At 49.3% G+C, this 19,618-nt stretch overlaps 1 protein-coding gene across 1 annotated transcript in view; it reads right to left on the reverse strand.

Annotated features, from left to right (window-relative positions):
• Positions 1–8,333: 8,333 nt before the first annotated feature.
• ME3 (malic enzyme 3) overlaps positions 8,334–19,618 on the reverse strand; it is a 133,451-nt gene continuing 122,166 nt past the window's right edge. Inside the window, exons 8-14 of the mRNA XM_021298790.2 lie at positions 14,050–14,147; positions 13,129–13,242; positions 12,360–12,465; positions 11,164–11,306; positions 9,841–10,014; positions 9,324–9,422; positions 8,334–8,620 (exon numbers count right to left, since the gene is read on the reverse strand). Coding sequence (XP_021154465.2) covers positions 8,459–8,620; positions 9,324–9,422; positions 9,841–10,014; positions 11,164–11,306; positions 12,360–12,465; positions 13,129–13,242; positions 14,050–14,147 — 896 coding nt within the window. The 3' untranslated portion in view covers positions 8,334–8,458. The remainder of the gene's footprint in view (positions 8,621–9,323; positions 9,423–9,840; positions 10,015–11,163; positions 11,307–12,359; positions 12,466–13,128; positions 13,243–14,049; positions 14,148–19,618) is intronic.

Genomic DNA, 19,618 nt, shown 5'->3' on the forward strand with positions numbered 1-19,618 from the left:
CTCCTGTTGGGCATCTTGGACTGGCTCAGGCTCAGCAGCTCATTGTTATTCCATCCGCGGGCTCTGCTGAGCAAATCCTGGCAAACCCTGCCGTGCCAGATGAAGAGGTGACTGTCCCCATTTGCCACCCTGCCCCTTTGCGGCATGGACTGAAGGGAACAGTGCCTGTCCCTCCGTTGCTCCAGGCTGCCGTTGGTGCCCAAGTCCCTCTTCAAGGAGGGTTTGGAGTGAATTGGGGCTCACACTGATCAGCCCGGGACTGGCTGGAGTTCATCTCAATCGTTTCAGCCACAGCTCAGCAAATCTGCTTGCAGGCTGGGAGTGAGTTAAACGTGGGACACCAGGTGACAACAGTATTGCTAGTAGCTGTAGACAGGTAATAAATACGATTTCTGTTTCTTCAGTAGAAGCTGGGCATAATATTGTGGCAGTTGCACTCGGCCCCCTCCCAGTCAAACCAGCAGCAGTTTGGTCCAGGCTACAGAGGAGGGAAAGACCTGAGCTGCATCCAGGCCAAGAACTCCCTCCAGCAGACCCACAGGGAGGCAGAATGGCACATTGAACACCGGTGGCTTGTGGGCACAGGGAGTCTCGTGCAGACTTTTCCTACTGTGTGCAGTTTGACTACGAGTCAGCCACTTCATTCTATAAATACGACAGCCTGGATGAGCCCACTTTGAGCTCTCCCTGCTAAATAAGTGAGCTGTATGGTTTTACTACTCGCAAGTCAGTGGATGAGCCCAATTCAAATTCAATATTAATCATTAAGTAGATGCACACCAAATTTAATGGATTATATAGAGATACAAGGCTGTATGATTTTTAATATACTCCTTGATTCGTGTTACGAGGTAGACTAGGTTTGCTAAAATTTTAAGCTCGTATTTACCCCAAAACAACTGCAGACTACACTAAATGCCTGCAAGATAAAGTTTAGCTTGCATTTTGCTGGGAAAAATGGAACTGACTGGGAAAACAAGGATCCAGGGCTAACACAGAGACATCACAGACATCTGCAAAGCGGGGCCTATTTTGCACTTTGCTGAGAAGAAAAGATCCAGACAAAACGACAGCTTCAAGGATATGGGCCAAAACCAATGTCTACAACTGAACAAAACAAAGGCCCATGTGGAGTCAGGGAAAAAGGGTCCAATGGGGAGCAAAGGACCTGGTGGTGAAATATTGCTATTGGACTGAATCACGGTGTGAATGGTCTGTAAAGATATAGAAGTTTGTAGTTTTCTATGCTCGGCTGGATCTCTGCGCAGGTACCAGCTTGAGCCAGCCCTCCCGCTCTTCTACTCCATTACATTTTTTATTTTCCGAGAATTTTGTTTACTGAAAGTCTGTTTTACATGCCTGTAGGGGACTACGGTGGGTCCGTGGATTCCCTGATGGAGGGCATGGGGACAGAAATTAGCCTTGAAGATATGAAGGTGTACCCGTGAGAAAGATGGGAGTAAAGGAGTATCCGGAGATGTTAAGGATGTACCTGTGAGAGAGAAGGGAGTAGAAGAGTAACATTGATGATAGCAAAATTAGCCAATGAGATGTTACTGCTGTAACTTGTAACCAATAGTGAAGAGACACATGAATTGGTGAAACTGTATAAAAATGCACTTGTGGCAATAAATGGCATCTACTACTTTCATCCCGGAAGAACTTGCTCTATGTCGTTTGTCTGTCCCAACCACGACACATGCCATTAAGGGCCTCACCTGAAAGTTTGCCACTGGAGCTTTAAAAATAGGCTCCAGAGTGAATGTTTATCAGGGAGAGAAGAATCCCGAACGTTTGCACTGCGATGGACATAGGCCTGGCCTGAGAGTTTGTCTCCAGAGCTCCAAGACACAGCCCCTGGAGCAAATGGTTATCAGGGAGGGAAAATGCCTGGAAGTTTGCTTTGTGAATGGATACAGGCACCTGGGAAGAAGGTAAGCAGCATTCGGCTTGGCATATTTCCCCATGCAGTAAATAATGGAGTGAGCCTGCCACCAAACTCTTTTAAGTTGTGCTTCTCTCTAAGAAACCTAAACATTGTTCTGCAGCAAGCAGAACCCTAAAATCACTCCCCTGCGACAAGTATTTATGATTTTTTTTGGTTCAGCTTTATAAAAGATACAAGCCCACTGCTTAAGCCTCTGCGTGCCTCCAGAGTGGTGAAAAATCAGTGGTTAATTTTGAATTTGGTGTTGCCAGGACACTCTTCAAATGTAAAGAATCCTGGCTGAGATGGGCTGCTGGGACAGGGTTGGTGGCACAGATTTTTTCTCTTCTCATTTTCTTAATTGCAGACCGTGATATTCTGCTATACTACAAGGTGAAGAATGAGTTTATAGGGACGGATCCCTGTGACACATATCAGTGACATGTAGCAGACAGTCATCATGGTGAAGAGCTCAAGCCTATGCTGAGTGCACTCAGGTCTGTGCTGTGGGTTCGGGCTGAGACAACGCTCCAGGGTGGCCTTTGAGAGCGAGCCCGCGCCCTCCCTTAGTATGACATACATAATACTAATATCTATCTCCTTCTCCTCCCATGTCTCTTTGAGGTGTTCAGCTCCTAAACTAGCTGGATTGAGGCTAAATTGATTGGGGTCTGAAAGACGCTCCCTTCCAACAGTTAAAAATGAGGTTCAGAGTGAATTGGTGAGATCTCCAGAAATCTCAGTGATCTGCTGAAAAAATCTGCAGGATTTACAGATTAAAATACCATTTATTGTTCCGATTGCTGACTACGTGAATACAGCGTGGGTGCCTGTGCGTTGAGCTGGACTCTGACACATCTCTGGTTTGAATAACACCAGCCGCTGCTACAATTCTGCCATCAAACCACCTCCCAATTCCAGCAGTCTCTTCCCCGCCAGTGGTTTGTCAGCTAGATTGGTTAGGTCGGGAGTAAACAGCCCTGTTGTTCACAGTGTACAAAAAGCAGAGATCAGATAGGCAAAATTGGGTGCGAATTCCATATAAAAGGGAAATTCCTTCCTCCTACCACCATTTTTCATCAGTGGATAACTAATAAGGAAGAATTTTTTGCATAGTAACGCTTCACTGTAGAACCGAGCTTTACAGATTAGCTATAATTGCTTCTGTGCACTCAAATAATTGAATATAAATCAATTACCACCATTTTAGGTATTTGAACAGCCAAGCTCGCTCTATGAAGAAAACCCTTTCTCTCCTGTTTAATAGCCAGACCTTTAGCTTCTTTGTTTATCCACATATCTGGGACAAATGATTCTAACTCAGCCATTAATTAGTGATTTTATCAAGATTTTCCTTTCATGACTGAAAGGTCAGGACACCCTTGAAGCAAAACAAATGTCTCTGATTTGCACATGAAATCAAGGCTTGTGAGGAAGAAGCCTCAGAAAATGGCTTAAAGGGTAGAGGTTTAATTTGGGGTGGATGCTTGTAAGAACATGCCTGGTGTGCTGAGAACAAATGTGATGATCAGATAGCCTGGATTTTGTCCACAAGTCTGTGATTAATATTTCTTATGGATTAGATGACCCTTCAGACCCAGAGCAAACTGATAGAAACACCAGGCACAAGGGCTGAAGTAAAAGTTGGGCCAGAGGAGCATGGCCCTGACCTCAACATAATTTATTTGTATTGTATTTTTCCAACACCCTTCAGCTGTCAGACCCACATGCTGGGTCCTGGGTGCCAAGAAGAATGGGTTTTACTATGGGACAAACTCTACCTGACTAATGCAGATCAGCTGGGGTTATAAGTAAGATTCAATTTTGTTAAATAAGAGGAGAGATATGAGTGACCAGGCGAAGAGACGGGAAGGATTTTTCTGGGCAGAAGTAATTCAGATATCAATTGCCAGGCTCAACGTCACGTTAGGATGCCATAGCGATCCTTTCTGGGCTTGAAATAGGTATTACTATTGGCACATTATTACCTGTATTGATGTATTTTCCTTGTATTTATGCTATTTTTATCACTGTTTTCAAATCAACTCCTTTTTAAAAAGAAAAGAAAAAGAACCAATTAGGAACAGAGGACTTGTTCTGCACTGAGAGAAACAGTGGGAGCCAACACAGAAATCCAAAATGATCTGCTATAACTATCCTTGCTCTAAATCAGAAAACAGAACACAGTTCCTAAATATTAAACTCGCGCTTTTCCTACACAAATTCAATCTCCTACTAGTTAATGTGTCTGGTAGGGCAGCCACCCAGCAATCTCTCATTTCAGTGAGGAATCCTTCTAAAGGAGTTTTTCTTGTGCAAAATTGGAAAAGAGAAAAAAAAACCCTATTCAATTGCCAATGCTCAAGTTGCCGGTAAAACGCGATGTACCAGTGACGGGACCTTCCCAGACAGGCAAGACCTACAAAGTCCTCTACAGCCCTCAAGCGGTTCACTTTGAATCCTGCAGGTTGGGAAAGAAACGCCCCAGCCTTGGCAAGGAGGCTCTCAGGGCGGGCACAGCCTTTCCCCCACCAGATAAGTCACTTAAGGAATTTGCTGTGCCTTGCCAGCCTTTCCTTTCCTCTCCAGCCCCATGAGCTGCAGGGAGGATGCACCGAGTTCCAGCAACTTCAGCTTCTCAGCTGCGTGTCCAGCAATGGAACAAGCTGGAGCACAGAAACCTTTTTTTCTTTTTAAGAAACTAATGATATTCACCAAAGGCAAGTGTAGGATCCTGCACCTAGGGAGGAATAACCCCAGGCACCAGGATAGGTCAGGGATGGACCTGCTGGAAAGCAGCTCTGCAGAGAAGGACTTGGAAATCCTGGTCAACAACAGGTTGACCATGAGTCAACAATGTGCCCTTGTGGCCAAGAAGGCCAATGGTACCTGAGGTGTATTAAGAAGAGTGTGACCAGCAGGTCCAGGGAGGTTATCCTGACCCTCTACTTCTGCATCTGCAGTACTGGGTCCAGTTCTGGGCTCCCCAGTTTAAGAAGGACAAGGAATTACTGGAGGGAGGCCAATGGTGGCCTACAAAGATGATGAGGGGTCTGGAGCATCTTTCTTATGAGGAGAGATTGAGAGAGCTGGGTCTGTTCAGCCTGGAGAAGAGAAGCTGAGAGGGGATCTCATCAGTTTTTATAAATATCTCAAGGGTGGGTGTCAAGAGGATGGACCAGACTCCTTTCAGTGGTGCCCAATGACAGGATTAGGAGCAAGGGGCACAGACTGAAGTACAGGAGGTTCCATCTGAATATGAGGAGAAACTTCTTTAGTTCGAGGTGCCAGAGCCCAAGTCACTTGGTTTGTTCAGCCTGGAGGAGACTGAGGGGAGAGCTCATGGCGGCTACAGCTTCCTCACAAGGGGAGGAGGAGGAGCAGGGCTGAGCTCTTCTCTCTGGTGACCAGTGACAGAACCCGAGGGAATGGCAGGAAGATGTGCCAGGGGAGGTTTAGGTTGGACATGAGGAAAAGGTTCTTCACCCGGAGGTGCTGGACACGGGAACAGGCTCCCCAGGGAGGTGTCACAGCCCCAAGCCTGACAGTGTTCAAGAAGAGACTGGACAACGTCCTCAGACACACCGTGTGAACTGTGGGGTTGTCCTGTGCAGGGACAGGAGTTGGACTCGATGATCTTTCCAATCATGGATCCTTCATGGGTCCCTTCCAGCTCAGGACTTGCTATGGTTCTATGGTTCTCTGCAGCTGCTTGGCCAAAGGTCTGTGCCCCAGCCTCGCACAGCTCCTCAGTCTGGTGCTGTGTAGGTTCCCCACCATGAGCTGGCTCAGGAGGAGCTTCCACAGAGAGCTCAGGACTCCCACAGGCCAGGCACACAGTGTTTCTCGGCCTCCCTTGTTGGACCTGAACCTTGAATCTTTCCTTTTTCCCCTCCTTGGTGCCTTTGAGAAGATCCACTGGTAGGACCAGCCTGAAGGGTCCCAGTGGCCCAAGCCCTGCAGCAGGTAGGAGAGCCTGGGCAGTCAGTGCCGCTCTCACAGCTGTTGTGCTACGAGCAGAGGAGGGGAGAGCTCTTTCCAGGGTGAAATCCCACTCCTTAGTGCAAAATAAAGAGAGTTGCTTCCAACTGGAGGGTTTTGCAATGTATTTATTTGCAGGAATTGCAAAAGGAAGATGGGCCGGCAATCCCTCACGCCGTTCCATGGGTTGTTGTGCAGGATGAAGCCAGTGTGTGAAGTATCATGGCATAAATAGCTGCCTGAATGGCCTCTTCTTCTTGCAAGGAAGCCCAGGTGCACCTTCCATCCCGCCCCAGGTAGCTCTTTGTCCAGGCTCTTCTCCCTGAGCTGCCCTCTGACCCACCCCTGGAGCTTGGCATTGCTCATTGTTTGTTCTCTTGGCCAAACCAGAGAGGTTTTGGAGCTCTTGCCCTCGTGCAGCTCACTCTCCCCAGCACAGCCAAGGACACATGGGTGTCCTGCTGGTGCTCTCGGCTAGGAGAGGCCTCCCCAGGGCTTGGTGACATGGAGACACCACCAGACAGAGCTGCTGGCAGTGCCCAGCAGAAAAGGCAGGGGTGGCATGCAGCATGCATGTGCGGTGTCTGTAGGCAGGTTCAGAGGGTCCTGGACACTAAGTTGGGTACACTGGGCTTCCCACCACCCCCTTGTCCCCTGAGAGCAGCTTGGAAAACAAGACAGTGTGTTTGCTGGCTATGGCTGGTGGGAGGATGCAAAACTGTTCAGTGATCCCAGCCATGGGTAAGCAGGACTGTCACAGGCACTCAGCCTCAGGGTTCAGAGGAGCATCCCTTGGTATCTCCATGTCAGGGCTTTAACTCAGAAGCCAGGGTCATTGCCTCTCTCTGGTGTGATTTAATTGAGCCTGCCTGTCTTGTGGGATGGTAACAGTGTTCAGGGCCAAGTATGTGACACGGGGAGACGTCTGCATGCTCTTGGGATCATGCAGCATTTGTTTGAGCTGTTCCCAGTGCCAGAGAGGAATGGCTCAGCCATGCCTGAGCACAGATGAGTCCTTGGAAGGATGCAAGGATGGGGCCTGGCAGGGCAAAAGGAGCTTGAGATCCTCCTGCCACCAGGAGATAGCACTGGGTCTGTCTGCACTGCGACCTTGGGATTGCTTCTGGGACAGAGAAGGGCAGCACGGGCAGGTTCCTCAGCCTTGATGGAGGACCCGTGTCTGAGATGGTCATGAGAGAGCCAGAAAGGCACCTTCTACCGACGTGTCATTACTGTGTGTATTTCAGCCTCTCCCACATGCCTTCCTGCTTTTTGCTGATGCTCTCAGAGACTTCTCCCTTGCTCTCAGTTTCTTTCAGTTGCAATTGGCTATTCTGCCAGGTTCTGCAGGAGTTAATGCTGAGGACAGGGAGCTCTGCCCCATGGCAGGTTTCTGCCTTAGCAGCCCAAAGGTTGACTGCTTTGGTTGGCAATGGGATCCTTTCCTGGCAGTGGTGTCACCCCGGGCTGCTGCTCCTGCAGAGGCCGGGGATGATAGGTTTGGCCATAATGGGCAGAAAGAAGGCCCTTTCCCAAGTGCCTTCTGGCGATGTGGTGTTTCCCCAGTGAGTAAGTTTGCTCCTGCAGCCCTTGGTCACTGACCACGTCAGCAGCTTCTCTTGGCTCAGCCTGCAGTGCCAGGGCTTGCCCGCTGCTTGGAAGGAGCTGGAGGGACACTTTTCCCAAGGACAGAATCCTGTTGTCTCCTCAAAGCTTAGGGACTTTGGAAGCAGGACAGGGTAGTGCTGCCCAAGTATTCACCTCTGCCAGGGCAATGCACACGCTTCCCATCACATCCCAAGAAACACGAGCGCAGCAGGGCTGTCGTGTGTGAGGGATGATCATGCATGCAGCTGATACCATGGAAGTGGGACTCTGAACTTCCTGCAGACATTCCCACTGGGAATGGGACTCTTGGCTTCTGAGGTGGCTCAGGAGCTGAGCTGAGAGACAGGCAGTTTGTTATGCAGCACTAATATGGTGTCAAGGGTGGGTGTCAAGGGGACAGGACCAGACTCCTTTCAGTGGTGCACAGTGATAGGATGAGGAGCAACAGGCACAGACTGAAGCATAGGAGGTTCCATCTGAATATGAGGAGAAACTTCTTTCCTTTGAGGTGCCAGAGCCTGGAACAGGCTGCCCAGAGAGGCTGTGGAGTCTCCTTCTCTGGAGACATTCAAACCCACCTGGACACATTCCTGTGTGATCTGCTCTGGTGAACCTGCTTTAGCAGGTGGGTTGGACTGGATGATCTCCAGAGGTCCCTTCCAACCCCAACCTTTCTGTGATTCTGTGAACATCCAGTGCTGATTGACTGGGATTGGCTGCAGCCATCGGCTGTGCCTCCTTGGAGCACTGACCGCCCAGCTTGGACTCTCTTTTATTCCCTACTGAAAAGCTCCCGCAGAGAAAAAGCAGCAGCAAGTAAAAAAACTACTTGGATTCATTTACTTTTATCATTCTGCAAGGCTGGGGGTGCATTTACATCAGCAATTATATGAACCACGGGAACTGATGGAAAAATAATGAGAAACCAGTTCTCACAAAAACTTACACACCTTGTGTTTGCATGGCTGTGGGGGGCCACCTGTAACCATCAATTAGAAATGAATCGTAATCAGTATTGTAAACAAACTGTTTCACAAAGGCTTCCTTGTCTGCTGGCTCGGGGTACCAAGAAGCAAGACCATGCTTGTAGGCCCAGTCAACAATCTGCAAAAAGATAAGCAAAATGAGCTGATGAAATAAAGTTGGCATGTTATGATGCTGAAAACAAATGCAGTTTGGCCCTGGCTGTATTTTCCCTGGAAATGCACAGCCCTGCCCTGGCAGAATGGCTGGAGCGTGCAGTTAAAGAAGGAGAGCAGCTCTTTGACCACCTCCGCTCACACCCCTGAGCTCCTCTGCATCCACCCGTAGCTCCCTGCAGGCCAACGTGATTCTCAGTGGGTGTCCTCTGAACGGGAATTACAAATTTGATGTATACAGGGCACCACTCCCACAATTAGACAACCACCTCAGATCTGGAATAGTATCTAGGTATTTTAGGCCCCTACCAAATACAGGAGAAAAGGTTCCAAATTGCTGTTTTGGAACCTAAAATCTTTAGGCAACTTGCATCATGTTTGAATTTGACCCTAAACCTGATTTTTTGAAGTGCTGAGCACTCACAGCTCCAAGCAATAACGCAGAGCTTTGTGAACTGTGAGGCACCCAGAATCAGCAGGCGTTTTTCAGATTTGGGCTTTAATGATGGGAGAAATTAAAGCAGCAATTCCAGCTGGAAAGATTCCTGAGAATCATTGCTTTGGGCTGTAGAACAAGTTGAACTAAAAAAGTACATAGCAAGAACGATGCCAGGGCAATTGCTGCCCTCCCTGCCATGGAGAGTGAAAATAGAAGTGGAAATACTCACTTTCACAGCGATTTTGAGAGACACCTCTCTGATTCTGTCCAAGGGGGGATAGAGTCTTCCTTCTGCAAGATTCTGCTCTGTTACTGCAGCAGCAATAGACTAGAAAGAAGAGAAAGGCAGTTTGTAGAGATGGTTTCAAGCACGTACCACGTTCACTACCATACATGACATATGGATGAAACCTCAGCAGTGGCAGAGCTGCGACTAATTTTAACAGAAACTGCTGAACTATTCAAAATATGTATACATTTCACTACAGACTTAAATGGTGGAAGTGCTGTGCCAGGGCAGCAGTTGTGGAGAACAAGGAGAGCCCTGTCATGGCTCCCGCGTCTCTGTAGGACCCATGGAAGTGGGAGCTTTCTCTGAGACTGGGAAAGGCTGCGGCTTTTTGCTGAGGTTGTGCTGTTTCTCCTCAACACATTGCCCCAGGCCAGGTTCTCAAAAACACCTGAAGTAGGTGCGTGTGCCTCTTGCTATATTTTTAAAAAATATTATTTAAATGCCAGTTGGAAACCTCTGCTGTGATGAGGAAGATATCATCAGAGATGTGCCGCACTCCGCAGCTGATGACTCCCAGTGCCACTCCTGGGAAGACGTAGGCGTTGTTCCCTTGGCCAGGGAAGAAGGTCTGTCCGTTGGGCAGGGTCACCTGTGGGAATGGACTCCCGCTTGCAAATATTCCCCGGCCCTGATCAAAGAGAGAGAAAGAGGTGTCAAAATTCAGAAGAGACATCTTACATTTCTGCTGCTCGCCATGATCTGTGCCCAGGGGACTCTGGTGACCAAGTGGACAGATCTCCAGCCAGCCAGTGGATCTCCACCAGAGCCATCTCCAGCTGATACTTCCGGAGGGCTTGGTCCCCAGAGCCACAGACAGGGCCACCAAGCACCTAGTGGGTGTTGGCACTGCCCAAGTGCTTTCAATGTGCTGAGAAAGAGTCTCTTCTTATCCATCAACCATCTACGGAGGGTGAGGAGGGACTCAAGCAATAAAGGTCTGGGGGCTGTGTGGCTGCTCTACCCAGCAGCAGGTGGTGGGGAGGGCGAAGTGGAGAGTGAGACAAGGCCTCCTCTCTCACCCCACATCAGGAAGAGGAAATGGCCTCTGGTTTTGCCAGGGGACGTTTAGATAGGGTATGAGGAAAAATTTCTTAATGGAAAGGGTTGTGAAGCACTGGAACAGGCTGCCCAGGGAAGTGGTTGAGTCACCATCCCTGGAGGGGTTTAAAAGGTGTTTAGATGAGGTTCTGAGAGACATGGTTTAGTGCTGGAGTTAGGTTATGGTTGGCTTGATGATCCTAAGGGCCTCTTCCAACTGGGATAATTCTATGATTCTATGATTCTGTCAATCCATATGACCATAATTCTTCAGTGACACTGAGCCCATGTTGGGTGATGAAAGAGTTATGCAAACGACTAGGGTGGCAAAACACAGGGGACAGTAACATGGGAGGATGAGACACCTCAGACAGCTGTGGGAGAAGGAGACAAGTGCTTTTTTTAGAGGACCACAAAGTAATTCAGGCTGGTAGCGACCCAAACCCTTGCTCACAGCAAGTTAAGCTATGAAATCAGACTAGGTTGCTCAGGGCTTTATCCAGCCTGGTCTTGAAAACCTGCAAGGGCAGAGACTGCATGAGCAGCCTGGGCCTCTGTTCCAACCCCTGGCTCTCCTCACAGTGTGCAGGTTTTTCTTTATGACCAGCCTGAATCTCTTCTGTTTCAACTCATGCCCACTGTCACTTGTCCGCCCACCATGCAGCCCCCTGGTTCCCTTGGTACAGCCACGGCCACAGCATCCCCACAGCCCCACCATCGCCGCGCTGAGCTGCAGCACCTCGGTGAGGCGGTAGCACTGCTCCGCTGTGCACTCTGCTTTACTCGTGGGGTTGCTCAGGGCAAACACGATGGGCCTCTCATTGAATGCTGCCATGTCCTTCAAAATCTTCTCTGTGAAAGCTCCTGCAACAGCTGCGACACCTAAAACGACAACAGCAGAGTGAGACGGTGCTTTGCAACTGACTTCAGTGCATTGGGCTGATCCCTCTTGGATGGCTCTGTTGGTAAATGATCGGTGGGAGGGACCAGGCTCCACCTCTGGAGAGGCAGGTGGGAATGTTTCTTTCTTATTTTATGGGGAGATTAAAAGCCTGTCTCAAAATAAAGCCCTCTGCTCCTCTGGGCAGGGTGGGGATGGGTGTTTAGGCCAGTCTGGCTGTGGCACTTTGCCCTCCAAAGGCTCAGAACTTCTCAGTACAACATGGACCTGTTGGAAGAGGTCCAGAGGAGGCCACAAAAATGGTCAGAGGGTTGGAACGGCTCTGCTGTGAGGGCAAGCTGGGGTTGTTCAGCCTGGAGGAGGCTCTGGGGAGACCTTATTGTGGCCTTTCCTTACCTACACCAGACCAACAAGAAAGCTGGAGAGCAACTTTTTCCAAAGGCATGTAGGGACAGTACAAGGGGTGATGGTTTTAAACTAAAGGAGGGGAGATTCAGGACAGACATGATGAAGAAACTGTTTATGCTGAGGGTAGTGAAACCCTGTCCCAGGTTGCCCAGAGAGGTGGTGGATGAACCATCCCTGGAGACATCCCAGGCCAGGCTGGACGGGGCTCTGAGCAACCTGATCTGGGTGAAGATGTCCCTGCTCATGGCAGGGGTGGCAATGGAGGAGCTTTGAAGGTCCCTTCCAACCCAAACTGTTCTATGATTCTCCTCCCAAAGACCTGCCCAAGCTGCCTGTTGTCACCCTTGCCATGCCAGGGTCCTGCTCACTGCTGAGCGCCCTAGGTCCTGCCTCCCATGTCACCTCCCTCTGCAGCCACGTCCCTCTGCAGCTCCTTCAGCTCCAAAAACGGGGGACCTGGTGTCCCATGGTCAAAGGGGAAAGGATGTGAAGTACACAACTGGCAACATGGGGATAAAGAAAGCTCACTTCGTTTTGACTGGGAGAACAGAAGCAGGCCCTGGAGGAAAGACAGAAACTCTCCTAAGAATGAATTGACATGAAAGAGTTGTGCTAAGGAACTCCACCTATAATTGCTGTAGGCTTCACTTTCTGCACAATCTCTTCCAGTGAGTTCACACTGGGGTGGTCCTGGGCAAATATTTCTTTCTCATGGTTCAGGTCGCTCCTGCCCTGTGAGGGAAAAGGAGGAGTCAAACTTTGGGCTGTTGGTAAAAGGTGGAGACATAAACATAGTAACTCATCAGTTCATTTCATCTCTAGGCCCTCTGCCTAAACCAGATTTCTCAGAGCAGGTCCTCAGCATCGGCCAGTCAGGCATTGAGCTGTTGCTGTAATGTCATGGTGGGGCTGGTCTCTACTCCTCTCGGTCTCCAAAATACATTGATCATGTGGAGAAAGGATGTGGCTGCCAGGGCAGAGGAATTGTACATGTAGCACAAGTCTCCTCATGTCTGAGGAGGGACAAGGGCAGAGGCCCTGAGGACCCAGGGAGTGCAGAGCAGAGTTGGATCACCCAGCAGGGCACAGTGTTGCTATTGTAATACCCCATATGAGATACAAGAGCTCCAGCGCTGCTGGAGACCGTGGCCAGCTGTGTGTCCTATCACTTTAGAGGGCCAGCACAAAGCGTTGCCTTCAGGGCAGCCAGTGCTGCTGGTACACAGCTGTCACCAGGAGGCTCTGTCCTCTGAACGCAGGAACAGCTCTGCTGGCACCTATAAAACCGCAGCCCTTGCTTCAGGGCTGTGCAAGGGTCCCAGATAACTGCCTGCTCTGGCCTCTGCCTTGCAGGAGCTGGTGGGGGAGTGGAGCTCAGCTCTGGAGACACGTTACCTTCACAACCAGTCCCCTGGAGTCCACCATCCAAATTTTTTTGACAGCATCCTCTCGTGAAGTTCCTTCCTTTTCCATGGCCATGAGGATGAGATGAGCTATGCCGACTGCAGCCTGGAACACATGATATAAAAGCTTCACTGGGGTATCAACATCTTCGCGGGGGAAGATTTTAAATGCGAGATGTGTTGGCTCATCCCCCAGCACTGCACAAAACTGGTAGGCTTTCTGCTCCAGGGCTGTCCAGTGTCATGGCATGGGGATGATTTTAGCATTGTGGGTGCTGCCATCAATAAGTAAAACCCCAACTGTCCAGCAGAATAGCAGACAAACAGTGAGTAACAGACCTTCCCAAAGCTGCACAGGTGGGCGAGAGGAGGATCTTTAGTCCACAGCCCAGGCTTTAGAAACATTTTCTTCCCCCTCTCTCTTTGAGCATGGTACCTTACAGACTACCTGACTTCTGCCATGGGGGCAATGTGACCGACTCCAAAAAGTAATGTTATGTTCTTGCAGTTCTTTGAGTCTGACTCCTTTTGATTCTATTGGGAAAGAGGCTCTGGTTTACCCCAAATACCAGCCCTCAGGACTCAAACCTGCCTCTTTAATGTTCCTGCAGCATTCTACCTCATATGGGACTTTCCTCAAAGGTACTTAGAGCCCCACTGACACATGGGCAGCCTTGTAGCACCCAGGATGTCTGCCCAGGGATCATGGGCCAAGGTCACCGAAAGATTGTTGGCAACTTCTACACAGCAGCAAGATCCACCTGTGGGGTCCACACGGGCCCAGTGACAGGGAACCTGCTTCTGTGCTTTGTGTTCATGAAGCCAAGCCTTGCAGAAAGTTTCATGGTTGGCTTTTCTCTCTCTAAATTTGAATTTAGATCATATTTAGGAACAAACTGAAGAACAGTCCTACCTCTCCAGCTCCCAGGAAAACAAACTTGTGGTCAGAGAGCTTGTTCTTTGTGATCCTTAAGGCTGCTAAGATGCCAGCGACTGCAACAGACGCAGTGCCTGAAAAGACAGAAACATCATGAGATGGACATTGTGGCAAATGGATTGTCTGCCCCACTGATGTGCTCTTAGAAACCTTGTGGTAGGGACCATTCTCTTGGCTCCTGTGACAATGCGATGAGCTGGGCTGGGACAGGAGACGGAGGAGCTCCTGAGCACAGGAGCGACAACACCGGCAGATGGTGCTGCCTCATCTCTCACGGACCGAGAAAACACATTCAGCTTTACCTGCTCCTTTCCTTCAGTGCAAAAGCCACAGCCAGACTAGAAACCTACTGGTATGTTGTGGCACCAGGGAATGATTTACTCTCTCATTATTTCCATGTGAGCAGAAAATCTCATGGGAGCACAGTTACTCTGGCAGAGAAGTAACTTTTATTGACATGGCTTATTTTGCTCAGGGAACCTATACAAGCAACTCTAGCAAAAAAAACCCAAATCCTTATGGGCCAGACCATGTGTTACTCAGTACCATCATCTCACCAACATTTTGCTTTCATAACTCTGATGAGCTGAGCTCTCCAAAGATGAATAATTAGTGCCACTTTAAAGTGATTCTGGTTAAGCAGAGGTGGCAATGGCCACTTTCTTGCAGCAAATATTAGCGCCACAGTGCCCATACACAGGCACACTGGTACGGAACAGCAGCAGCATTTCTGACTCACGAGGGCATCGCAAGCATCCGTGCCTTAAACACAGAATGGACCAGAGTAACGGGTGGACTAAACTAATGTTTGGTGCCTTTATAAGTGTCTTTCTTGCAATTAATCACTTTAAGTGCTTGCTGCAGCACCAAGGATGAATTCCCTTCATTAGCTCAGGAAACGGTTTGGCTCAGTTTATTTCCAGTTCCAAACCACCTGAGTTCAGTCAGTTTAAAAGGGAGTTGATGGGGAGGGAACCAGCTGCTGAGTGCTCTGCTGCTTCAGTATTAACATGTCAGCTCTGACAGCTGAAGGATGTCTGTGATTTCCTCTCGCTTCTCCTGTCTTTTAAAGCTGTATTTAGAGTAATATATTTACCTGGCAAAATGGACTAGAAAAATTACAGAGGAATATAATGGACATCTAAGGAATTTAAAGGAACACCAGATAATTGCCATGTTTTAAGATTTTGCTTTGTTATGGGTGTCATTTAGCTAGCCCGTGCTCATTCTCTGTTCTCTGTATAAGACTATAACCAGCAGGACCGCCTGGTTTGCTGCTGTGTCGGGTGCCAAGGCTGGGACTCCTCTGAATGAGCACATGTGATCCTGCTCATGCTAAAGCCTGACACCTGAACTGGACCAAATGAAATGCACCATAACAGCGTCACTACCACCACAGTTTTTTAAGGGAGACTAGATAACCGGAATACTTGTAGACACTTCTATTGCAGACATCTAAAGTTTGGAGGAAGGGATCCCACCCTGGCAGCCCAAACTGCAAAGAACTGGGGAGAAACCAGTGACAGTGATGCCAACCTTGTGGCATGCAGCAGAATATGAACATTGACACGCTATCTCCCAGGCTTATTTTGCACAGAAATCCCCAAATCTCTGCGTGGGTGGGGAACTGATTACAGGGAAAAATCATAAAGTGGAATAATTACAGTGCGACAGTGTAAGTGTCAGGTCACAGCATCAGCAGCAATATATGCCTGGAATATATTTAAAAGAAAGAAACGTAACTGGAGAAATATCTTGTTTCTCTTGGTCCTGACCCAGGCAAAATTGCTTTCTACCCTATGATTGCCCAGAAGTCTGATGGGACAAATGCTGGTATCTGCAAAGTGATTTATACAGAAAACGCTTGAGGGACATTCAGCAGAGGGACTCCGGGTCTTTTTAAAGATGTTACTAGCAGGAATTTGAGAAAGGGGGTGTATGGAAAGAAAGCGTGTGTGGATTGGGTCTGCAGAGAGAGACCCGTGGGACCGGGTGTGCCGTTCTGACCACGGCCAATGCTGCAGCCCTGGCCAGCAGCAGGACTGTTCTGCTCTGCCCTTCCGAACCCTCCTCCTCTCGCTCCAATGTGTTTCTAATCCCCCCACGGCTCCCAAACTGCATCTCACCCCCATTACTCAAGTAACAAAGTTACTGTACCTTGGCCTCGGCTCAGTATTTTTTCTTTGATAATTACAATTTCTGAGCACGGAACAATAAGAGCATTTCTATGGAGGAGAGTTCACAGCTGGTTCATATAAGGAACTGGCTAATCATTGTGCTTCAGTTCCAAAAGGACCACAAAATGAGATGCGGTGGGGGGAACCCTCACTATGACCTGTGGCAAGAAAAAGAAATACCACCCTTCAACACACCGGTCTGTTTTCCAAAGAGACTGAATGCTGCTATTGCAGATAACTACTTCCTTAAGTAATTAGCAAGAGCCAGCTTGGCTGGTCTGTATCTGAAGTGAGATATGGGGGGGGGCACAGAGAGAAGAAAGGTAAATGCTCACAAATCATCCCGTCCATTCAAGACCCAAAGCGAACTCTCAACGTAATACCACAAAACAGCAAGCAGACCTCAGGAGCTTCTCTGGGGAGTCCAGAGCAACAGGATCAGCAAGGAAAATAGGCATTTAAAACCAAGGTACGCTCAGGAGAATGGCCATGTCCACAGGAAATGATCTCTGACACTAATGCACATTTGGAATATTGTAAAACATTACAGAAACCCCACCCTGAGGCTGGTTTTCCACTTGCACTAGTGTAACTCAGACTGAGCCCCAATAGATGTCAGTGGAGCTACACTGGAGCAAAACAGGGGGGAAGGATCTGCTCCACTGCTTCAAGACTTGCACAGACGGAAAAGGCTCCAGCCCAGAGGCACCCATGCCCAGAGACCTTGTCGGTCTGTCCTCCAGAGCTGTCAGAGCGGACAGAGGGACAAACGGCTTTGCACATGGAGTTACGGGCATCACCGACATGAGTACAACGCAGAAAGCGCTCCCCAGAGACAATGCTGAGGCTGCACTGCATGTGAGAGCACACAGGGGTGAAGCAGGGGACAGGGACGAAAGCGGGGACCCTGCTGAGGGCTGGCGCTGCCCTGTCACCTGGCGCAGGTGCTGGTTGAGCGGAGCAGAGCATCACCACCACACCAAACCCTTCGGAGAGCAGCACTCGTGGGAACGTGCAGCCACACTGCTGCCCAAGTCTTCACACTAGCCCCTGTGGGTGATTCCCCCTTTTCCACACTGGTGGAAGAGATCAATAAACTCAGCCTGATCTCTTATTATCTACCTTTGTCCCACCTGCTTATGCTTTGCCCCATCAAAACTGTGCCAAGATGAGGGCACAGGGAACAGCAAACACCCATTTAACAGCTTCAGCACAAAGCAGCCAAGAAAATATATCTAACTTTATGGACGCAGAGGAAGCACAGGGCTTTTCCAAATCCTGGTTCACATTAATTCCCTGCAGCAGTTCCGCCTGTTACTGGAAAGCAGAGCGGAGCCTGTCCAGATCTACTCCAAATACATAATCTAAAGTAAAACACAACAAAGCTGAATAAAAAAGCTGCTGAAGTGTTGCAGCTTAAGGTCTTCACCTACATGCTGCAGGCTATTGTTATCCTTCCCCCAAGGGCCTCTGTAAGACATTAAGAAATAAACCTAGAAATGGTGTGGAGCAAATCAACGAGAACAGTGGTACAATGCAAAGCACTGATGCTCAGGAAAGGAGCTCGCTTTCTCCATGAACAGGTTTAGGGACACTGGTGACCCAGAAAAGGTGGTGGTATGGTGAAGAGTTGTCTGACAACAGAGACACAGAGCTCATCTTCAAGTAGATGCCCAGTGTAGGTCATGTCTAGGTGCCTGTTTTTAATCCTTGCGCTGTAAAGTGCTTGGACTATAGAGTGCAGTGCCTTAAAAACATGCCGCAGCGCTGGCGGGCACCACTGCCCTCTCTCCTGCCCACGCAGGGCCCGGCCAGCACACGGGCTGTGCGCAGCAGCAGACCCAAACCTTGTCCATGAAGGCAGAGGCTACCAGCCAGCTGCCAGCACTGTGCAAGAAAGCACCAGCATCCCCATCCCCATCCTCATCCCCATCCTCATCCTCATCCTCATCCTCATCCTCATCCTCATCACCATCCTCATCCTCATCACCATCCTTGTCCCCATCCCCATCCCCATCCTTGTCCTCATCCCCATCCCCATCCCCATCCCCATCCCCATCCCCATCCCCATCCCCATCCCCATCCCCATCCCCATCCCCATCCCCATCCCCATCCTCATCCTCATCACCATCCTTGTCCCCATCCTTGTCCTTGTCCTTATCCCCATCCCCATCCCTACCCCCATCCCCAACTTCATCCCCATCCCCATATCACCATCTTTGCCCTCATCCCCACACCCTGCCGCATCTTCCTCCCCACCCCATCCCCATCCTCATATCCATATCCCCACCCCATCTTCATCCCCATTGCAGCACTGGAGACCCCATGGATGCTGTTTTATACTAAGGAGCTAAACCAGGTCAGAGCACAGTCCTGCTCTTGTGTTCATTTTGCCTCCTTAGACTGGACTTAAAGATCACAGACGGCTTAACACAGAGGTGACGTACGGTGTTCTTTACTGCAAAGGAGGAGTTTGCAGAGGCGTCTGGTGAACAAGAGAGAACAAGAAAAGCAAAAGAGGAAAGGGGACCAAATGTTACAGTCTCCAAAATAACACAAGATATGGGCCAGATCTTTAGGGCTCTGCACCATTAAGCCAAAGACACTGAGGCCCATTTACACCCAGGAGCACCTGGCTTGTTTCGCAGTCTGTGTGTGATTCAGACACAGGCCTAGGAGCTGGCCCTTAAATAGTTAATGTATTAGTACCAAGACAAAATGTAGGAACCTCTTCTGCTGCGGGACACGACAGGTCCTATAGGGGCTGGTAGTGGTGAACCCTGACAGGACTGAGAACATCTCCAGATCTATCTTCAGGCCAGGTAAATGCCCACAGGGAAAGCAAAGCATGTGCTGGGAGCTGCCCAGCAGGACACAGCCCGCTTTGTTCTGCAGCAGCGCATCGGCCAGCGCTCCCTTCCTATTGTGCTTCCCCCACTCCTTAGTTTCCTGTGATAATTAATGATGCATTTTCCACCCCAGCTGAAACAACAAAGTAAGATACTGTACTATTTTAATCTGGTGAAATTAGTTAATGCCAAGCCAAAAACTCGCTTTGCCTGCTTCACACAGCACAGAGAAATGTGCCTGCAAATTAGGCCACGTTTGCACATGATTGATTTCTAACTTGCCCAAATGTTTGGAGTCGCTCAGATTTGCGATGCTGGAGTCAGCCTGTTCCCATCCTCAGCTGAGGCTGCGACTGCTGCCTGAAGTGTCCTGGAAAGGTTATGGGAAGGTTATCTGCTAGGATAATGGGAAAAGGTGGCTGGCGGGTCAAGAGATATTTTGAGGCTCATCAGCAGTCACATATCCAACAACGAAGGGGAACCATTGCTCTAATGAGTGGGAAAAGACTCAGAGAGGTT

Source organism: Columba livia, chromosome 1, assembly GCF_036013475.1.
Source record: "Columba livia isolate bColLiv1 breed racing homer chromosome 1, bColLiv1.pat.W.v2, whole genome shotgun sequence".
Taxonomy (NCBI): domain Eukaryota; kingdom Metazoa; phylum Chordata; class Aves; order Columbiformes; family Columbidae; genus Columba; species Columba livia.